General features: G+C 38.8%; 1 protein-coding gene across 4 annotated transcripts in view; it reads left to right on the forward strand.

Moving 5' to 3' along the window:
* LIN52 (lin-52 DREAM MuvB core complex component) overlaps positions 1–17,344 on the forward strand; it is a 57,214-nt gene that overhangs the window by 1,175 nt on the left and 38,695 nt on the right. For 3 of the 4 annotated variants that reach the window (XM_027671408.1, XM_027671418.1, XM_027671438.1), the window contains exon 5: positions 756–839. In XM_027671408.1, coding sequence (XP_027527209.1) covers positions 756–839 — 84 coding nt within the window. Of the gene's footprint in view, positions 1–755; positions 840–4,197; positions 4,633–17,344 lie in introns of those variants that run through there. The other variant, XM_027671429.1, reaches the window with a different exon arrangement.

Consider the following 17,344-nt stretch of genomic DNA (forward strand, 5'->3'; position numbering starts at 1 on the left):
CAGGCAGATATTTCAAAACAAGCAGTGTAATGTTGCATATATTTGAGTTACCTCAGTCATTTTCATTGCTCCATGAGTATAGCGTCTCCTTATTTCAAGAAGTGGCATGAATTTTTTGGAGGGGCTTAGCTGATCACTTGGTGAGTAGCTTAGACTTGTTGATTGACTTGTTCAGAGGTGCACTACATGTGTGTCTTCCCTTAGAGATCCTACAGCTCTAATGGAATGGTGAGGCTGTATGGCAAGTCACAGAAGGACTAGCTAGCATGTAGATTTGCTGCATGTTGCAGGTGTTGGTTTGCAGTAAACACCCTTGAGTGTGCTCTGTCTCTCATGTGAATTCCAGATGGTGGTGTGTGATCATGTCACAGTGACATGTCACTGTTACACAGTGAAATTAGTTTTGACTTGCTGGAAGAAATGTGCTTAAAGTCACGTTATTGATGTAAAATAAGTCTGTTTCTTTGCATACTTTTTTGTACCTTGTTCATATATAAATGTGAACTTACAGAAACTTCCAAAATATGGGTCAAGTTATTCTTTGCAATAGTGGCAGATTAGAGCATGAACCAGAGCCTTTTTCAGTATGTTAAAATTAGGGGTGGAGTCATCTTGAATTTGGAACATCTGCTGTTCACTGGAAATAGATCTTGTCAGGAGTATGGCTTGAAAATGCTCTGTGAAGTACTAAACAGGTGAACTGTCACTAGAAGGCTATAGACATCATTAAAATGTACACTTTTCTCTTTTCTTAGAGTTGGGGAGCCTCACTACAGCTAATCTGATGGAAAAAGTTCGTGGCCTGCAGAACTTGGCTTATCAGCTGGGACTAGATGAATGTAAGTACTGTACACAGATGTTACTGACTGCATCACAAATCTTCCTACTAAAACGTGGTTGTGGTACATTTTTAGTTGGAAAAGTGTTTTGGCAGATCTGGGAAGTGTCTGACAGTTACAGATAGTGATTTTCTGAAGCAGGATGAGAAAGTGAGCTTACATCTCCAACTTGTAGCCTACCTGCATGGGGGAAACAGCAGAAATAACAAGTGATTGTGCGTCACTGGTGTTATCTAGTGGCATGTAGACTTCTGTTCCTGACTTATTGTTGCTTTACATAGGTCAGATCACTTTCCTTAATTTCCCACTCAGATACTAAAGCTATTCCTTAGAATACTTGTGGCAGTACTTCTCTCAAACTTCATGCACTGCCTCTACAGTGAAGTTTTCACTTGTTTGTGGGATTCTCCTGTCACTTTGTGTTCATACTGTTTTCTGCTTCTATAACTGGTTGGTTTTTTTTTTCTTAACACTAGATCATGGCAGGAGGTGATGTCATTGAGTATTAACGGTGACCTCTATCCCAATTTTTATTGGGCTTTTTTGAAGAAAGAACTGCTTTCATCATCGCATTTAGCACTCTGTCGTTAACAGGTTGACCCAGCCTTGAGGATTTCAAGAGTGTTGTGGGGTTGTTTAATGCTACCTGTACATACTGACGTATTTACTTTTTTTATGTTTAATTTTGGTCTAACGTAGACCTTAGTTGCAGTTACTCTTGGGCTACACAAAACACAAAAAGTTTTAGAAGTGTTTCACCTTCCTTACAGTAGTTAACAAAAAGTAGTAATAAACCTTTAGAATCTTTCTGACTGCAAACCTAGGATAGCCTAATGCTTTCTTATTAACAAATCATTAAGCCTGTTTTAACATACTTCTTCAAGCTTATTTTACTTTCAGTGCTGACATCTGTTAAAACTGTGTAAAGCATTTGGTGGAGTAGAAGTTATAGTATAGCAACATAAAACTGAGTCAAATGGAAAGATTAGCTGATGATTGGCTTTCTCAGTTAAGTTGTAGGCTTTGATGTCAGACAGCGTTTTTCTGCTCAATGGAGTTTAAGCAGAGCCTGAGTTACAGTGAAAGGTAGCAAGGTTTTGTTAGCAATATTTGCTACATGCATTTCCGTCTGTTTTTACTGAGGACAAAAGAAGACAAAGTGAGTGAACCATGAAATATGTGAAGCCCAAGAGTTATAACCTTTAGTCTCTAGTAACTGAAATCTTGAATTTTCAAGCTTTGTGAAAAGTCTCCATGCTTGTAATTTCTTGTCGCTGAAGTCAGTTTTCCTTTACACTGTAATACGTTGAATGCTTTGTGTGTCATAATATACATGTATCTTCAGAAAATTTTTACCAAAAATTAGTTGTGGAGTTTGAACAGACTTCTTAGGACTGTTTTTCCTAGTAGTGTCTTTAGGTTGTTTTCTCTTACAGATTTATATAAGCGAGAGAAAAAGAAGGAAAGTCCAAAATATTTTATTAAAGCGACTTGTAGTTTTGTCTCAGAGATATTGGATTCGATTATATCTTTGTGTATCTAAGTTTAATAGTCCCCTCTTGACTTAGCTGGTAAATGGAAATAGTCTGTCAAAAGCAGGGTGAAACCCACTGCTGAGCAGTCTCCTCTAGATGGCAGCATGAGGCCTGCCGTAGAAGTCTTGCTTCTTTTCATTTTATAAAACTGTCATTTCAGTCACGGTTTGTTCTTCCCAAGATTGTTTTTTGTGACGTATTTTCTGTTCAGAACATGCATTGTTTTTTTTTACAGTATTTTTCAATGTTCTATCAGCATTGAGTGTGAGAGACAGTTCTGCTTCATTATGTTAGCAACTTTTTCTTCCAAGTCTTCTACATCCCACCTCAAATCCTTCATATTTTCAAAGACTTTTATTTTCATCCAAGTTATTAATAAAATACAGGACCAGGGTGATTCCTGCAGCACTCTATGAAAAATATATCTATTAAGTGACATTGCAATTATGTTGTCAGATCTGTTATTGACCCAGATCACAGCATACTTTGTTGATATTGTAGTAGAATTCATTAGGCAAAGTGACGTGGGACTGTGTACCTTTTGAAAAGTTTATTCATAGAGGTACTGTTGCAAAATTGACATTAAAAATCTGGACAGTTCATTTGACATGACATAGTTCGATAAATAATTAATTGCTGAATTACATGCCTTGTTTCTTGAATTCATATGAACTCTCTTACTGTTTTGTGTATATAACTGAGCTTTCTTAACAAATGCGGGAGAAATGTATTGAATATTTTGTCCATCTTCACTGCTTTCATCTAGGAATGGTTGAATACTATTATCTGGATTCCATGTTCTTATTATCTATAATTCCAGCTGTCCCTAACTTTTTGGCCATTGATGTCTCAGATCCTCTTTTGGTTGCTTGCTTCTATCAGATCTCTTTTCTCTACAACTAATTTCCTCTCCTCTTTTTCCCATAGGGTTACCTTTACTTTCTGTCACCCTGGCTAGTTTGTTGACTGCTCTGTGGCTTCTGTGAATCAAATTAATTTGTTAATATATAATTTATGTTTTCTTTCCAGCTTGTTTGACCTCTGTTCTTCCATTGTCATCCTGGCATGCTAGTAGGCGGATTCTCGCTCAGAATATTCCTTGCAGAATATTCTTCCCTTCCTTAGCACAGAATTCACATCAAAGGATAGCTTTCCTTGAATGAAACAGGATTTTTGTAGCATGAACTGATGATTTATTTTTTTAAATTTTTGCTGTCCTCTTAAAAGATAGGCTATCCTTGGGTCTCTTTTATGTATTTATTCTTTGCTACAAGGTGGTTCTGGAGTTCTCCAGCAGCTTCCAGGCTCAGGACCTTGTATCAATAATAATAAAGTCTTCTAAAAATAAATTATTTTTCAGCACCTCTTCTGAGGTCTCAGCTTGTGTTTCCTTGCCTCCTTTTGCTTGTTGCTGCTTTTCTCTTTTTGTTTCAGTTCTCAGAATCACACAATCGTTTAGATTGGAAAAGACCTCCAAGATCATCAAGTCCAAACTTCTCACATTAGAGCTTCTATTTTTTTTCTGTTAATCAATTATTTTATTGGTTAGAATATATTGAAATATTTTTTAGTATTAAAAATCCCACTTTGTGTTGATTTTGCTGTCCCTGTTAATGTGGATATTGTAAGGGTGGGAGAAGGAACTGGGCTTAATGAACACACCTACTTTTAATTGTTCATGTAGTTGGGGTGACTTTGGGAGGCATAATATCTTTTCTGAATGTGAGCTGCAGCCAGTCAGTTTCATTTCTGCCGGTGGCAGAAGTTTGATGGGGAAACAGGGTATAGGCTTATGGGCTTTTTCCTGCTCTCTGTCCCTCCAGCTTTGCTTTGAGTGGAGTAGTGAGCACTGTAGAATGAGGAGACCCCAGCTAATGTGGCAAGCAGGAGGAGATAGGTCTTACTTGGGAACTCAGTCACAGATCCTGACTCAATGTTTGTGGCTCAGAAAGCAGCCGCAAATTTCAGAACACTTCATGTAAATAACGGCAAATTTAGATTGCTACATCTGGTTTTCCACTGTATGATCCATTGCACCTTTCACAGCAACTGAGTCAAAGTTGACTTTAGAAGATTTTTGATGTCTTGGGTTCATGAACTAGCAGCTCTGGGAAGCCCATGCATTTAAAGATGTGCCCTGTCATCCTTTGGAATATGCGTATACAGAGAGATGCCTCTGAGAACTATATGCAGAGAAAAATGTTTTTGTTATAAAAAAATTAAAATAAAAAGTTGGTGTTTTTTCCAAACTTTGGAACAAACCTATGTTTATAAAAGTAACAGATATGTAGGATGGCAAAGTGGGAAAAGCATTGTGTCATTGAAAAAATGTCGTTGTCCAGGGACTTTCTGAAGGCCCTGCTATTGCTTCCCTGGGAATTTCTGATGTTTTTCATGTAACAGCTGCTGTACTGGTTTGGAAGTCCTAACATGTAAATGTAGATACCTGGTATCACAGCCACATTTATAAAATCTCACTGATGCCAGAGAGATTATCTAGCTGTTATGCCATCACAGTACAGTTTTGGTGATACTGTTAGTGCAAGACTTCCTCCAAAGCCTATTCTTTTTAAGCTTTTTAAGCCCTAATATCTTTGTGAAGGTATTAGTGCTTTGGTGCTGTCTGTGCCTTAAATTTTAGAAAATATGGGATAATTGACGAAAGAGATATGAATACCATTTATAATTTCCCTGTCAGAGATTTTTGCTAATCTAATCTCTTCTGTTAGATTGAATTTTTATCTGGAGTTGAAGCTAGTTTGTGATGTTCCTGCTATAAAATTAGGAATGACTGTATTATCTAATGTCAAGTCCTCATACTCTTTCAAGAGCAATGAGACAGTTCCTGAACCTGCTCAACCAACTCTCCCTATTTGTAGTGTCCCATGGTTTTGTGTGCCCTGTCTTTCACTGGAATCTAGCAACTTTGCTGCTGTTTTCTTTGTAATGCTTATTTATTTTCCATATACATTTAAGCAAATTAAATACCAAGGACGCAGTGGAAGAGCTATTTGATGCTAGCTATCAAGGGCCCACAAATTAGACCTGGATGACCAGGGAGATTGCAGGTGAACAGCAGAAGTTTGGTTATCTTATAGCACCAGACTGATAGAGGAAAAGTCAGCCAGCATATAGTCAGTCAGTGATGGTTTTTCTTAATACAAAGAATAAGAAAATAACTACGAGTTTTTAGTCTGGAGAAAAACAGCTGAAGCAGTATGTGAAAAAGATATGTAAAACTGATTAATTCAGTGTAAGTGTGAATAGGGAACGACTCTTCGCTGTTTCTTGTAGTCCAGGAGCCAGAGAGAATAAAAGAGTGTGTCAGGACAGACATGAGGAAGTACTTGTGCTGCACATTAAAGTGCAGAACTCATCGCCACTGGATGTTGTGGGTGTGGAGTTTATCTCACTCAATAAATGATATAAATTATTGGAAGATAAATCCATCAAGGGTGTCTGACCACTGAGAAGTCACCAGGCTTGGACATCTTGGAGCTGCAGAAAGCAGGGAGAGATCACTAGGCAGGTACAGTTATGTGCTTCCCTGTTCTTACACTCTTCTAGAGGTGTTTGCTGTTGGCATGTCAGTCAGGGTGGTGGGTTGGAAGGACCTTTTGTTTGACAGTGGGTATTTTTGTTCATTTATTTTAGTAATAGGCTAGACTGCCTGCTAGTTATGCAACTACTACTAGAAATCACTGAGGTGTCCCTGTAATGGAGAGACCCTTTCAGAGCCAGCAGGAGATGGATGGGCACATGAATGAGGAACAGTTACCTTGCTCCCAAGTTAAGCTCTCCTTGGTTGTGAATTGTAGTTCTCTGCAGCCTCAGCAGCCTCTGAAGTTTCTGGAAAATCATAAAGGAGTCCTTCTGAACTCCAAGTTGTGTACAGATTGCCACTCTTTCTTAGATTGTTAGTCTTCCAGTTTTCATTTTTCACAGATAAATGCTGTCTGTCATGTTGTGTTGTCTGCAAGTTCAGCTTTTTTTGTAGGTTTGGAGGGGCAGAGCAGTTCCATCTTCTTCCTTCATCAGGATTTAACTGCAGCATATTTTAAACACATACTCTTAGTTTTGCTGGTGATCCTTGCAGGCTACTCGTCATTGAGTTTTTGATGGAGTTTATTTTTTGGTGCTGATTGTAGGTAGGATATGTTTAAATCAGGGGCTCCATCTTTGGTGGACTGAACTTATATTATCTATTAAACTACAAAACAGGGCACGGCAGTTATTAAACTTGAACTTTGTATATACGAAGTTGTTGAATTAGAATCAAAATAAGGAAAAGGAGGGAAGACAATGTATCCTCTTACTGAAACTTCTCTTTCCTTTTGTGTAATGTGTTGTCTTTCCTAGGAGTGTCTACACGTGGCACAACATGCAGCCTTTTTTAGGCTCCATGCAAAACACCCGGCCTTTGTACCCAAACAAGCTTCTACCAGTGATGTAATTGATCAGATAAAAATATCTCCTGATCATAACCACTTTTTCTTTAGTCCTGGCAACACATAGGCTTTTTGAGCTTGGAAGCCTTACTTCACAGTTGTGAATGTGCCCTCACTTTCTACATTATTGTTGCCTGGTGCTCTTTCTGGTCAGTATGTACAATTGTTTGTAACAAAATGTTTCAGGTTCTTACATTTGTAGGAAACGAACATATGAACAGATATGTGTAAGTTCATCCTGGCTAGGCTTTGCGAACGAAGATTTGGGAGAGGCTCTACCCACGTTTGTTACAAGCGCGCTGGTGGCTAAAAAGGCCAATACGAGATAGACACGTCCAGTTGCAAAAGGCACAGCAGAAAGACTCCTTAGGTGGTAAATTCTGCAAGATACGATTCTTTCTGCGTTGTCTTTTCTCCTCAAGAGTGATCCTGCATGCGTTCTCAAAGGAAGCAGCAGCGTTATAGATAGTGTGTCTCCAGACCTCCCGACTGGAGGCCAGAGTAGACCAGTTATGATGATCAATATGGCCAAGGCTGAGATGTTGTTTCAGGGAGTCCTTGTATCTCCTCTCTTGCGGCAGCTGGTGGCAAGTTCACCATAAAGCAGGATCTTAGGGAGGCAGTGGTCCTTCCTCCTTGAGACGTGTCCTGCCCAACGCAGCTGTGTTCTCAGCAACATGGCCTCAATACTTGTGATTGCTGCTCGTTCTAGAACAGATGTATTGGTCACATAATCTGACCAGTGAATGTTTAGGATTGTACAGAAGGCACTATATGCCTTTGCTAACCTGTGTAAGTAAAGAGTGCTTTAATCTGTCTCAGGGTGTCTTCTGAAATGTCTTGTTGGTCCATTTTGGTAAAAACGGTATGTCCACTCTCTGCAGTCTGGGAAGTTGCATGGAAAAGTGAATTGGATTCTTACGGTTTCTTTTTAGTCAAAATGAGGTTTTGGAATCCATGTAGAAGAGCAGACTCTTTCCTTAACATGAACTCTTTCCCTGTTTCCTTGGAAAAACAAGACTGTCTGAAGTGTTGTGGTGGAGCTGGAGAAGAGAGCTATGTTTTGGAGAAAGAAGAAGGAAATAAAGTGAAAGAGGATCATGTGATGTGGATCTAAATCTAGATCCCACAGCAGAAGACTCAGTGCCAGTTTTTAGAAAGATACAGCAATGTTCTTACAATCTTGACTGTTGACAAAAGAGTAAGGAAGATACTCACTTTTTCTTTGTTAAAAGCTGGCGCCTCTAGAAGTACAGTGTGTCTAGCACTAGTGTGTCTGTATTAATCTGGAACAAGAAAGAAGAAAATATATTTTGAAATCACCTGCATTGTTCTAAATATGTTGGACACGGAAGAGAATGTTTTCTGCCAAGTCTAGTGCTTGTTATGTTCTTAAACTTAAAATGTACGGTTTATTTACTTGCAAAGTGAGCTGCCCTGCATTGGAGGAAGCAGTTTGAGGTGCGTGTCCTTCACTCATTTCTGCTCTGCTTAGAATTTTCTTTGTAGCAACTAATTTTTTTGTTAGTTTTCTACATTCCCTGCCTTGCTGAATGAATCTTCGTCATGTTTCAGTTTTGCTTGAAAGCATATTTCTCACTTATTTTGTTATATGGTACTGTATTTGAGAAGGAATTTGTGTGAAATAATATACTTCATGTGCTTAAAAGCTCAAAGGAAGACTTTTATAGCTGGACAACAAAATTATGCTCCTTAGGCACTGGATTTCTGTAATATTCAGTTAGCTTAAGGAGTTGCTTAGCAGAATTAGTTGACTTCTCCCAGAAAATGTGTCACATTTTGGGTGGTTTGTTTGTGGGTTAGGAAATGATCACAGAGATTTTCAGGAGCTTACAATCAGCTGAAATGGTTGATTTAGTTTTTCTTAGTAGGAAAAAGTATGAAGACTGTTTTCAGTTTACATTCATAGTGATCCTTTGTCCTTATTTGTTTTTTTTTTTCAGAGAGGTGAAAAGTATGCTTAAATTGTCTGTTCAGATGTTTATATGGCCCTGTCACCATAATGTCCAAGGTGCTATGATTTCTATATGAAACCTTGGCCTTTCTACCAATTCTTTTTATACTCTCCTCCCATGCTGTAGATCTGCTGCTTCATTTTAATGCACAATGCTGTGGTAAGAGATACTCTGCATCTGCAGAGGGACAAGGAAATCACCTTTCCTTATACTTTTTGCTGGGTGGCTTATTTACAGGCAGGATTTTTCCAGGGCGCTGCCAACTGGAAGAGCAAGACAGCAGAATGCCTGCTTGAAATTGCCATTCATACGTGATTGGTGAATTGGCTAATTTTGACATGTAGGTAGTTAAGAAATTATTACAGTCAGAGGAGTCATGACCTCAACTTTCCATCATCTCCATTGGCTTGTGCCCCAGTTTGGAAGTGAAGAAGGTATAGGAAGTTTTAATTGTACCTGTGTGATTTATCCTCAGTCAGCTCTTTAATTTCTTCTGGCTGTCTGAGGTTTCCGACACGCTGTAAATTTCTCCAACTTTTTCATTATCTGCAATTTCTTTATGACTCATGAATCGGAGTGGAGAGAGAGTGTGGATTTACAGCAGAGATAAACATGTCCATAAAGTCTGTATCTGTGTCAGTAATTGTACTGCTGTCAGTGACTGTCCTGTTTTACAGGTCTCTCTTGGGAGAGGAACACGCTTTGCTACCAGTGTCAGAGAAGTGTTCACTTTGATTTGCATTAACTTGCCAGGAGATTAGGTTGCAATGGTGAGGATGGAAATTGAGTCTGGACCTTGGCTGCTATTGTTTTTTTTTAAAATAAACGGATGCGTGGTTGAGTTGCACTTTGTGTGCAGAAAAAAAATCCCAAAAAAGCAAGCAGGTTCAGGTGGTTCTTAAATATAAAATCAGGGAGATACAGTGTACTGATATCAGATGTAATTCTACCCATATGCATAAATTGTGCATTCTTACCATAAAACAAATGCTGTGTCTAGGTAACTGTCATATATGGAAAAAATACTGCATGGATCCTTAGGGTGTTCTCTGTCTGTTGGTAAAGTAGAATAAATATTTCTGTAAGTTTCAAGAATCTTCTGCATCTTTGCCTTCTTGCCCTTCCCTTACTCTGAGGAGGAAGTGCTATTGTGGATATCAATGGTGAGTAGTAATACAGCATCGTAGTCTCCAGGCATTGATGACTGTGCTTGCTGCAGAAGGAGGTGTATACTGTTGGAGTTTGAGAAAGGGAAAAAAATCTACAAAACTCTCTTAAATGTGTCAGAATTTCAAACTTCTGCAGTTTCTCTTTGCTTTTATTTTCTGTTTGATGCCTGTTGTAGATACTTGTCTATATGGAATCTTCTTTTGTTAGGTTCTATAGATCAGGTTGGATTTTTTTGTCTGTGACTTACTAAGTTTTTGTCACAGTAAGAAGATAATTATTTTGTCACAGAATTACTTTTAAATATCCAAAGTGACTGTAAAAACCCAAATTTCCATTATGTAAAGTATGTATTGAAACCCCCAAATGCAGCTGATAGAATTTCTGTAAGTCTGATGAACACCTTTTACCAAAGGGAGATCATCATAAACAATGTAAACTCTGTGATTGCATAGATGGCTTTTAAATGAGGTTAGATATAGAAGTGTTAGAAATACTAAGATGACATCTGCCCTTGCATGGTTTATTCCAGAGCCTGATGTTGGAAGTACAAAGGGAAGTTTTTCCAGTGGTAGACAGTGTCCCATCTAGCTCTGGTAACTGAGTTTCCAAAGTTATATATAAGGACCACATGTTAAGTGGCCCAAAAGCTGCCAGATAACTGCTATTGATCTTAGTGAGTGATGCTCAATGCAGCATCAACATTCTAAATAAAAGCTGAGTTATTATGAGATGCTTTTTATCTGAACTTTATTGAAATGTCTTTTTTCCTTTTCTCTCATCTTCCTTCTCGCTTTATCTACACCCCCATACCGAGTTGGTGGATCTGATTTTTGGTAAAACAAAGGTCACCTCTGAAAGGTACTTCAACCAGGATGTATTAGTGGCTTTATTAAAACAAGACAAAAACAACAACCCCCCCCAAAAAACCCACAACCCCAACAAACAAAACCAATGACAAACAACAACAAGAAAACCCCCAAAACAAACCAATAAAAACTCCACACGAAACATTAGTTATACCCTGGTATTCATTTCTAAAAATGTTTCTTCTGAAAGTCCCCTTTGGCTCCTATAGTTTGGTTGATGGTAGGAAGAAGTGCTGCGATAGTTTGATCCTTTCTGGAAAAGACTTGTTGAATTCATGTTGATAGAGTGAAGGTTGATCTAGATACTTCCTATGGTTAAGAGAAGGGAACCTTTTCAATGGTAGTGGGGAAAGAGGGAGAAATCTGATTAATCTGAAGACTGACCAAGCTGCTTTGAAGACTGTGATCATTCGTCTGATCCATCACCATTAACTTTTGCAGCATTTTTGGTATGCTGCTCAGAGCACTGATTTGTACTTTGTGAAGGCATCTGGAATATTAGCTTTGGTCAGTCAAGTTGTGGAACACATTGTGCAGTCACCAGGGTGGTTGTGCACTCTCAGTTCTTAGAGGTTTTCCAGACATGACTGAATAAAGCCTTAAGCAACACGATCTGACTTCATAATCGACCCTACTTTTACTAGGAGACCTCCTGAGCCCTTGTAGCCCAGATCATCCATCCAGTGGTTCAATATTTCTGTGCTCTGAGATCCTTTCTAGAACTAAGTTCATTCAGAGCCTGCATTCCCCACAGCACCAAATGGTTCAGCTTATGAGGTTCAGGCAGGCGGAACTCCATGATGTGCCGCTATGTGAGCAGCCTGATTAGGAACAACAAACCTGAGAATTCTTGTGTTGCAGTGATGGCTTTTATGCTTTTGGAGGATGATGAATGGACTTTCAAATACTTCCATCCACAGAGCTGATTATGAGTCTGAGCAATGTGGGCTGCAGAGCCCATTTTACTTCATAGGGAGATACAGTCCATTCAGTTTAATTCTTTGAGCAGAGAAAGAGTATGGTCCACAGCATACACAGAGGTTCTTGTGTGTCTTGGCTGAAATGGACAGTGAAACCACCTTCATCTGTCTGGACAAGTAGAGGGTCAATGGTGCTTGACTGAAGACCTTTCAGCCCCAAAAGTGAAGGAATGGTCTGTCACATTAAAGCATTTCTACCTGCCACATGTTTGGCACAGAAAGAAACATGACTACAAACAAAAAATTCTTACATTATACTGTCAGAAGCCTATTTTTTGCTACTCTCGTTCTGACAGGATAACTTGTAGACTACTGTCAGTGGAGGAATTGAGGATGTGAAAAAGTTTGATCGAGCATAAGGTTATGTGCATTTTTCCATTATCGTTTAAAAACACAAAAATGCCAAACAAATCTCAGGAAACACTCTGGCAGGGACTCTCAAACCTTTACAACTGATCTATATTTATTATTTAAAAATCTTTTGCAGTCTATGCCTTTATCCAATTAAAACTTTTCTTCTTCTTCTGTGTTAATAGAACATTTACTCTGTATTTACAAATACTGGAAAGATTATCCCTGTATCATCTCTGTCTGAAATGTTTTCCCATCAATTTTGGCTTCTGGCAGGAGTGAAAAAAGGATTTTCTTCCCCAGTATGGGTTGCTGGACCTATTTGCAGAGCAGCAGCTAATCCTAGTGGAAACCTCACTAGAGTGTGACTTTGGAGACTTCAGTTTCTGACACTACCATTCTTCTGCCTGGTTGGTTTATTTGCCTTCTTACGTGCCCCTTCCTATTTCCGTAGCTGGAAGGTGGAGTTCACGTTAACTTGCTTCTGTAAGACATTAGAAAAATCACAGATTTTAAAAAACAGCATATAAAGCCTTTATTGTTAAGTATCCTTTCTTGTGTGCTGTTTGTTGTTTCCTCCTGCTTGCTGCTATTACATGCCACAGGACGGCATCACTAGAATATTGTGTCTGTCATCAGTGGAAGTAAAATGAGAATGTGATGATGAAACAGATCCCAGTATCAAGTGCTCTTCAGCCTGGGACCGAGGCAGGACAACTAAGAAAAGCGAGGCTGTTCTCAGCCGTTTACAGACATTATAGATATCAAAGGATTTCTATTTGCAAGCAGCATAAAGGTTAAAAATTATTAGTATGTATCCATAGTAATACCGGGGATAATTTACCAGTTTGGTAGCACAATTGCTACATTCCTTTTCAGTTTTCTCTCTTTTGGATCCAGTGATAGTGCATACAAAGCTATGTGAAAATTTGCCAAGTATTTTGTCTCTTTATTGAGTGATTTCAGTTGTTTTGAGGATGAAGTCTTCTGTAAGATCAATAATGAACTTGCCGCCTTTCCTTTTGCATCTCCAGTAACGCAACTTCGAACATCGTATCTGTATAATGTTGCTAGACCAAGTCTGATAGTATCTGTCTCTTATTGCCTCATTAACTTGTGAGCATTAGAACAAGATAAAAATGCCCTAAAGCCTCTTATCTGATGATTGTTGTAACCTTCTGAGTGCCATTAGTTTAAGTTTGCAATCAAATGCTTCCCCTGAGTATAAGGAGCACTGATTAAACCTGAAGTGTCCCCAGAGGCTTTTACAGCTGTCATGGGGGCAGTGGCTGCCCCTGTCCAAAAGGAAAAGGGGGGCTGGAGGTCCGGTGGGGCGGCCACTCTGCAGAGATCCACGTGGCTGCCCCAGCTGTTCCGCTTTGCCTAATGAATTGTTTTACAAGGAGAGGCTGGATATTGTCATCACAAGCTGCCTTCCCTGGGGGCTGGAGCCAGCCTGATAATGACTAATGTTAGTGATAGTAATTGAAGTGTGATGGCTCTCCAGGGACTCGCACAGGAGCAGACCTGTCAGGCACTTGTGGCTGGTACAGTCCCATGAATACCTCAGCAATGCTTTTTAATTGCTTGACTTTTGTAACTAGTTCCCATATATCTCCTGTAGAAATACACATTTTATGGGGGTAGGGTAAAGGAGCTGAGGACTCCACTATGACCCTTGGTTTACATGTGCAGTTTACTGTCCTGACATGTTTCTAATGAGGATGCCTCTGTGTTCTTGCTCTTGGTGTGGATCTGCTTGGTGTCTGCACAGGCATGTACAACCAATTTAATCTGAATGTACCTTTTCTTTTATATGTAAGCCTTATTTTCTATATCTAAGCCTTGTCTTCTGTGGTACCAATTCTTGATGCACAAAGATTGTACTTGATTCTAAAATAAGACAATAACTTTATTTCAGAATATCAAAGGATCACGACTATTAATAGCACGGAAGCAATGATAGCTATTGCATTTTGTTGGGCATTGAAAACTGAATGTAAGATAGAATAAAAATCTTGTAAAAACGTAGCATATCCATGTGTCCCAACATAACTGGAGTTTAAGTCCATGAGCTTTTGGGGGTTTAGGGCAGAGAAGTAACCAATTTATGTAAAATGGGGTGATTTTTGTTCTGAAAATTTTCTCCTTTAGAAGTGCATTGTTGTATATATCAGTGGGCCTGAGATAAAAATAGCCCCAATGGGGAACTGTACTCCTGACTTCCAGGATCCTAACATAAATTTGTTGGGGTGCTGAGATATGTTGAATTTTCTCTGTCTGTACAGGAAGGTTTTGCTATGGCTTTTTGAGTTCTCACTGGAGATCAAAAAAGGGTGCTTAATGCTGTTGCCAGCAGAGTAGACATACTACCTCTTCTCATCATATTCACTGCAAGTTTGTTCTTCACCTCCCCCCTCCAGTGAAGTGTTGGCTCTTAGAAATTTATTTTGGTAATAAAACATTACTTTATACTTGCCCATGAAAGCGTGTTTGAAGGCTGTTTGTGAATTCTTTAAAATGTCCAAGAGATTGTTGTTCCCTAAGCACATGACAAACTGGTATCGTAATTAAGCCTGATGAATTAATGGGCAGAAAGTTAAGCTCATAACTTTCAGTGGTTAACTTAGGCTCTTAAAATGTGAAACCAAACCTGTGGTTGGTGTGCTATAATTCAGTAGTCAGTCCCAAAATATTATGTTTCAGTGGGTTTTGGTTCTGAGAAAATGGGTGTGTTTATTCTTGCTGAAATTTTTGGTCACAATGAGGTGGTAATAAAGTTGTGTTTACTGCTTTTCGCAGTTGTAAGTCTAAAGTTGTAAAGCTAAAGAATATAGTTCAGTTATTTTCTTGTAATTTATCTTAAACTTTTATTGTAATTGGGGAGGTGGGAATAGGAAATTCCATGCTGTGTAAGTAGAGATTTTCAGTTTGTAATTTAATTTTAATGATTGGTTGCTACAGTGCAAGCACAAGAGTGGAGGTAATTGAAAGGCATCTAATAACCAATTAAGTAAATTTCACTTTTGTGTTGTTTTGAATACTGTTTTAGTGAAAGTTTGTAAACCTTATTATAATAAGTTCAGCAGAATATATTTTCTGTGTAGAAATTATTTTACGTTCAGAGGGCATTTCCATAGGGAGTACTTTCTGTGCTATGAGGCATATATCCACATATTGTTTAAACTTCACAAAGTGCCACTTATTTTAGTGTCACGATGCACTGTAATGTAAAATTTGGCTTTTCAGGTATTTGGTGATGTTTTACAAACATCTGTATTATAAATAAGTATCTCTTCAAGTCCTTGCACAACATCCCCAAAACTCATTATTATATTTTGAAGCTTTCCAAGTTCACTGGCAATTCAACAAATATTAGCTCCCATATTCTTCAAATTAAAATGTGACTTCTGTTCTTTCATTCTGGGGTTTGATTGCTGTTCTGCTGAACCAGGTCAGTAGCTGAAGGGGAATCCGTGAAGAGCCCAGGTGTTGCAATAAGCTGCGTTGGTGCCCTTCTTTTGGAGGGCTGCTGAACTGTTTTCCCATGGTAGCTCTAGAGGGCTCTCTGCTGTTGAAAATGTCACATTTCTAATGAGTTATATGACAAAGGTCTTCATAACCTGTTGGTTGTTAAGGAACTCATAACACTTTTTTTGCAAATGGTAACCTCATTGTCATCAGCAAAATACAGCATATGCAATTAGAATCTAATTTTCTCCAGTGTCAATTAGAGATTCTCATTTTTATTCTGAACTGTATTGTGCTCTGCATCTAAGTGTCTGTCCCTTAAGTTACAGCATTTAAGTAGCGTAGGAAGTGATTTTTGTATGTGCAGTTTGTGGCATTCCATGTATAAGTCATTAGAAGTATGGTGTTACTGGCGCTGACTGTGCAAGAAAAACAGAAATTGTTGTCCCTGGTTTTATTGTAATCATGTAGTTTGTTACTGTAGTTGCCTTAAAAGTATACGGGCATTGTATATGATCACTGGAAATAAATGTATAAGATGGAGGACTAGATGGGACACGATGAAAGTGTGAAGAGTAATTTTCACCACAGTAATTGGTGTTTGTCATCAAGTTCTATCAAGTGGCATTTAGAAAGAAAGGAGTACCTATGTAATACTTTTTGGTTTTATTTTAAAACTCTTTGGATGTTACACAGGGACATGAGTCCCAGTTCTGCCTCGGTGGGTGGGCAGAAGCATGCTAGGTTTGACTGGGTGTCTGTATCAGATTTGATTGCATTACAATGGACTTTAAAATGGTTAGTTTGAAAATGAGTCAAGCAGTTAAAGATTGTAATATTGTGTTCTCTGTTGTAATACTAAATTCTATTCTCTTATAATTGTGTAGGTTCTTTTCCATATACATGGTATTGTAGTGACATACATGTTGCATAAAGGAAGCTGATGGCTTGGGAAGCTAGCTGGTGACGTTTGAGGGGGTTGACATGTGGGCAGGAATACAAGGCAGCTGAGTAGGTAACCCAGCCTTCCATTGTGTGTATGTGCTAACGTGAGCAGCAGTGTGTAATAATTTCAGTGCAAATGCTAATGTCTTAAACCAAGTCAAGGAAGAAGCATGAATTACAAGACTTTGCATCTCCTGGAGCAATTGTCTTTGGTTTCAAAAAGCCAGTGCTACTTTGCTTTCACTCCATTGTGTTTTGAAAGCAGTGAAAACTAGAAATAACTAGAAGTAACATCTGTGAAAGCTATGAGACTAGAAATAACATCTGTGTGGACTAGAAGTAATTGCAACATGATTACAGCTTGTATTCTCCAGCATTCTCCAATATTTGGGCAGCATGGTTTGGACGTCAGTTATGGACAGTGCTGCAGTTTTCTGTGTGATAAGGAGCTTATGTGTTGAGGGAGTGTAAATAACATTGTTTGATGCTCAGTGAGCTTCCCAGTGAAAACATGCATGAGTGTCCTTCTTTACCTGCTCCATAGTGAGTTCTGTCTCGTGTATTCTGCAAAGCTCTCATTTGAAATCACCATTGTGAATTTACTGCTGAAGGGGGAAAAGGTGAAGTATGGCTAGACTCAGGAAAGGAACAGGTTGTTTTATTTTCATTGGTAGCATTTGCAGTTCCCTAAGCAATGAGGGCTGGAGAAACTGGCTGTTGATTGCCACATCTTGATTAGATGTTTGGGTCTGTTGTAAAATCC

The sequence above is a fragment of the Neopelma chrysocephalum genome, unplaced genomic scaffold, assembly GCF_003984885.1.
Source record: "Neopelma chrysocephalum unplaced genomic scaffold, ASM398488v2 Primary Assembly neopelma1_24, whole genome shotgun sequence".
NCBI lineage: Eukaryota > Metazoa > Chordata > Aves > Passeriformes > Pipridae > Neopelma > Neopelma chrysocephalum.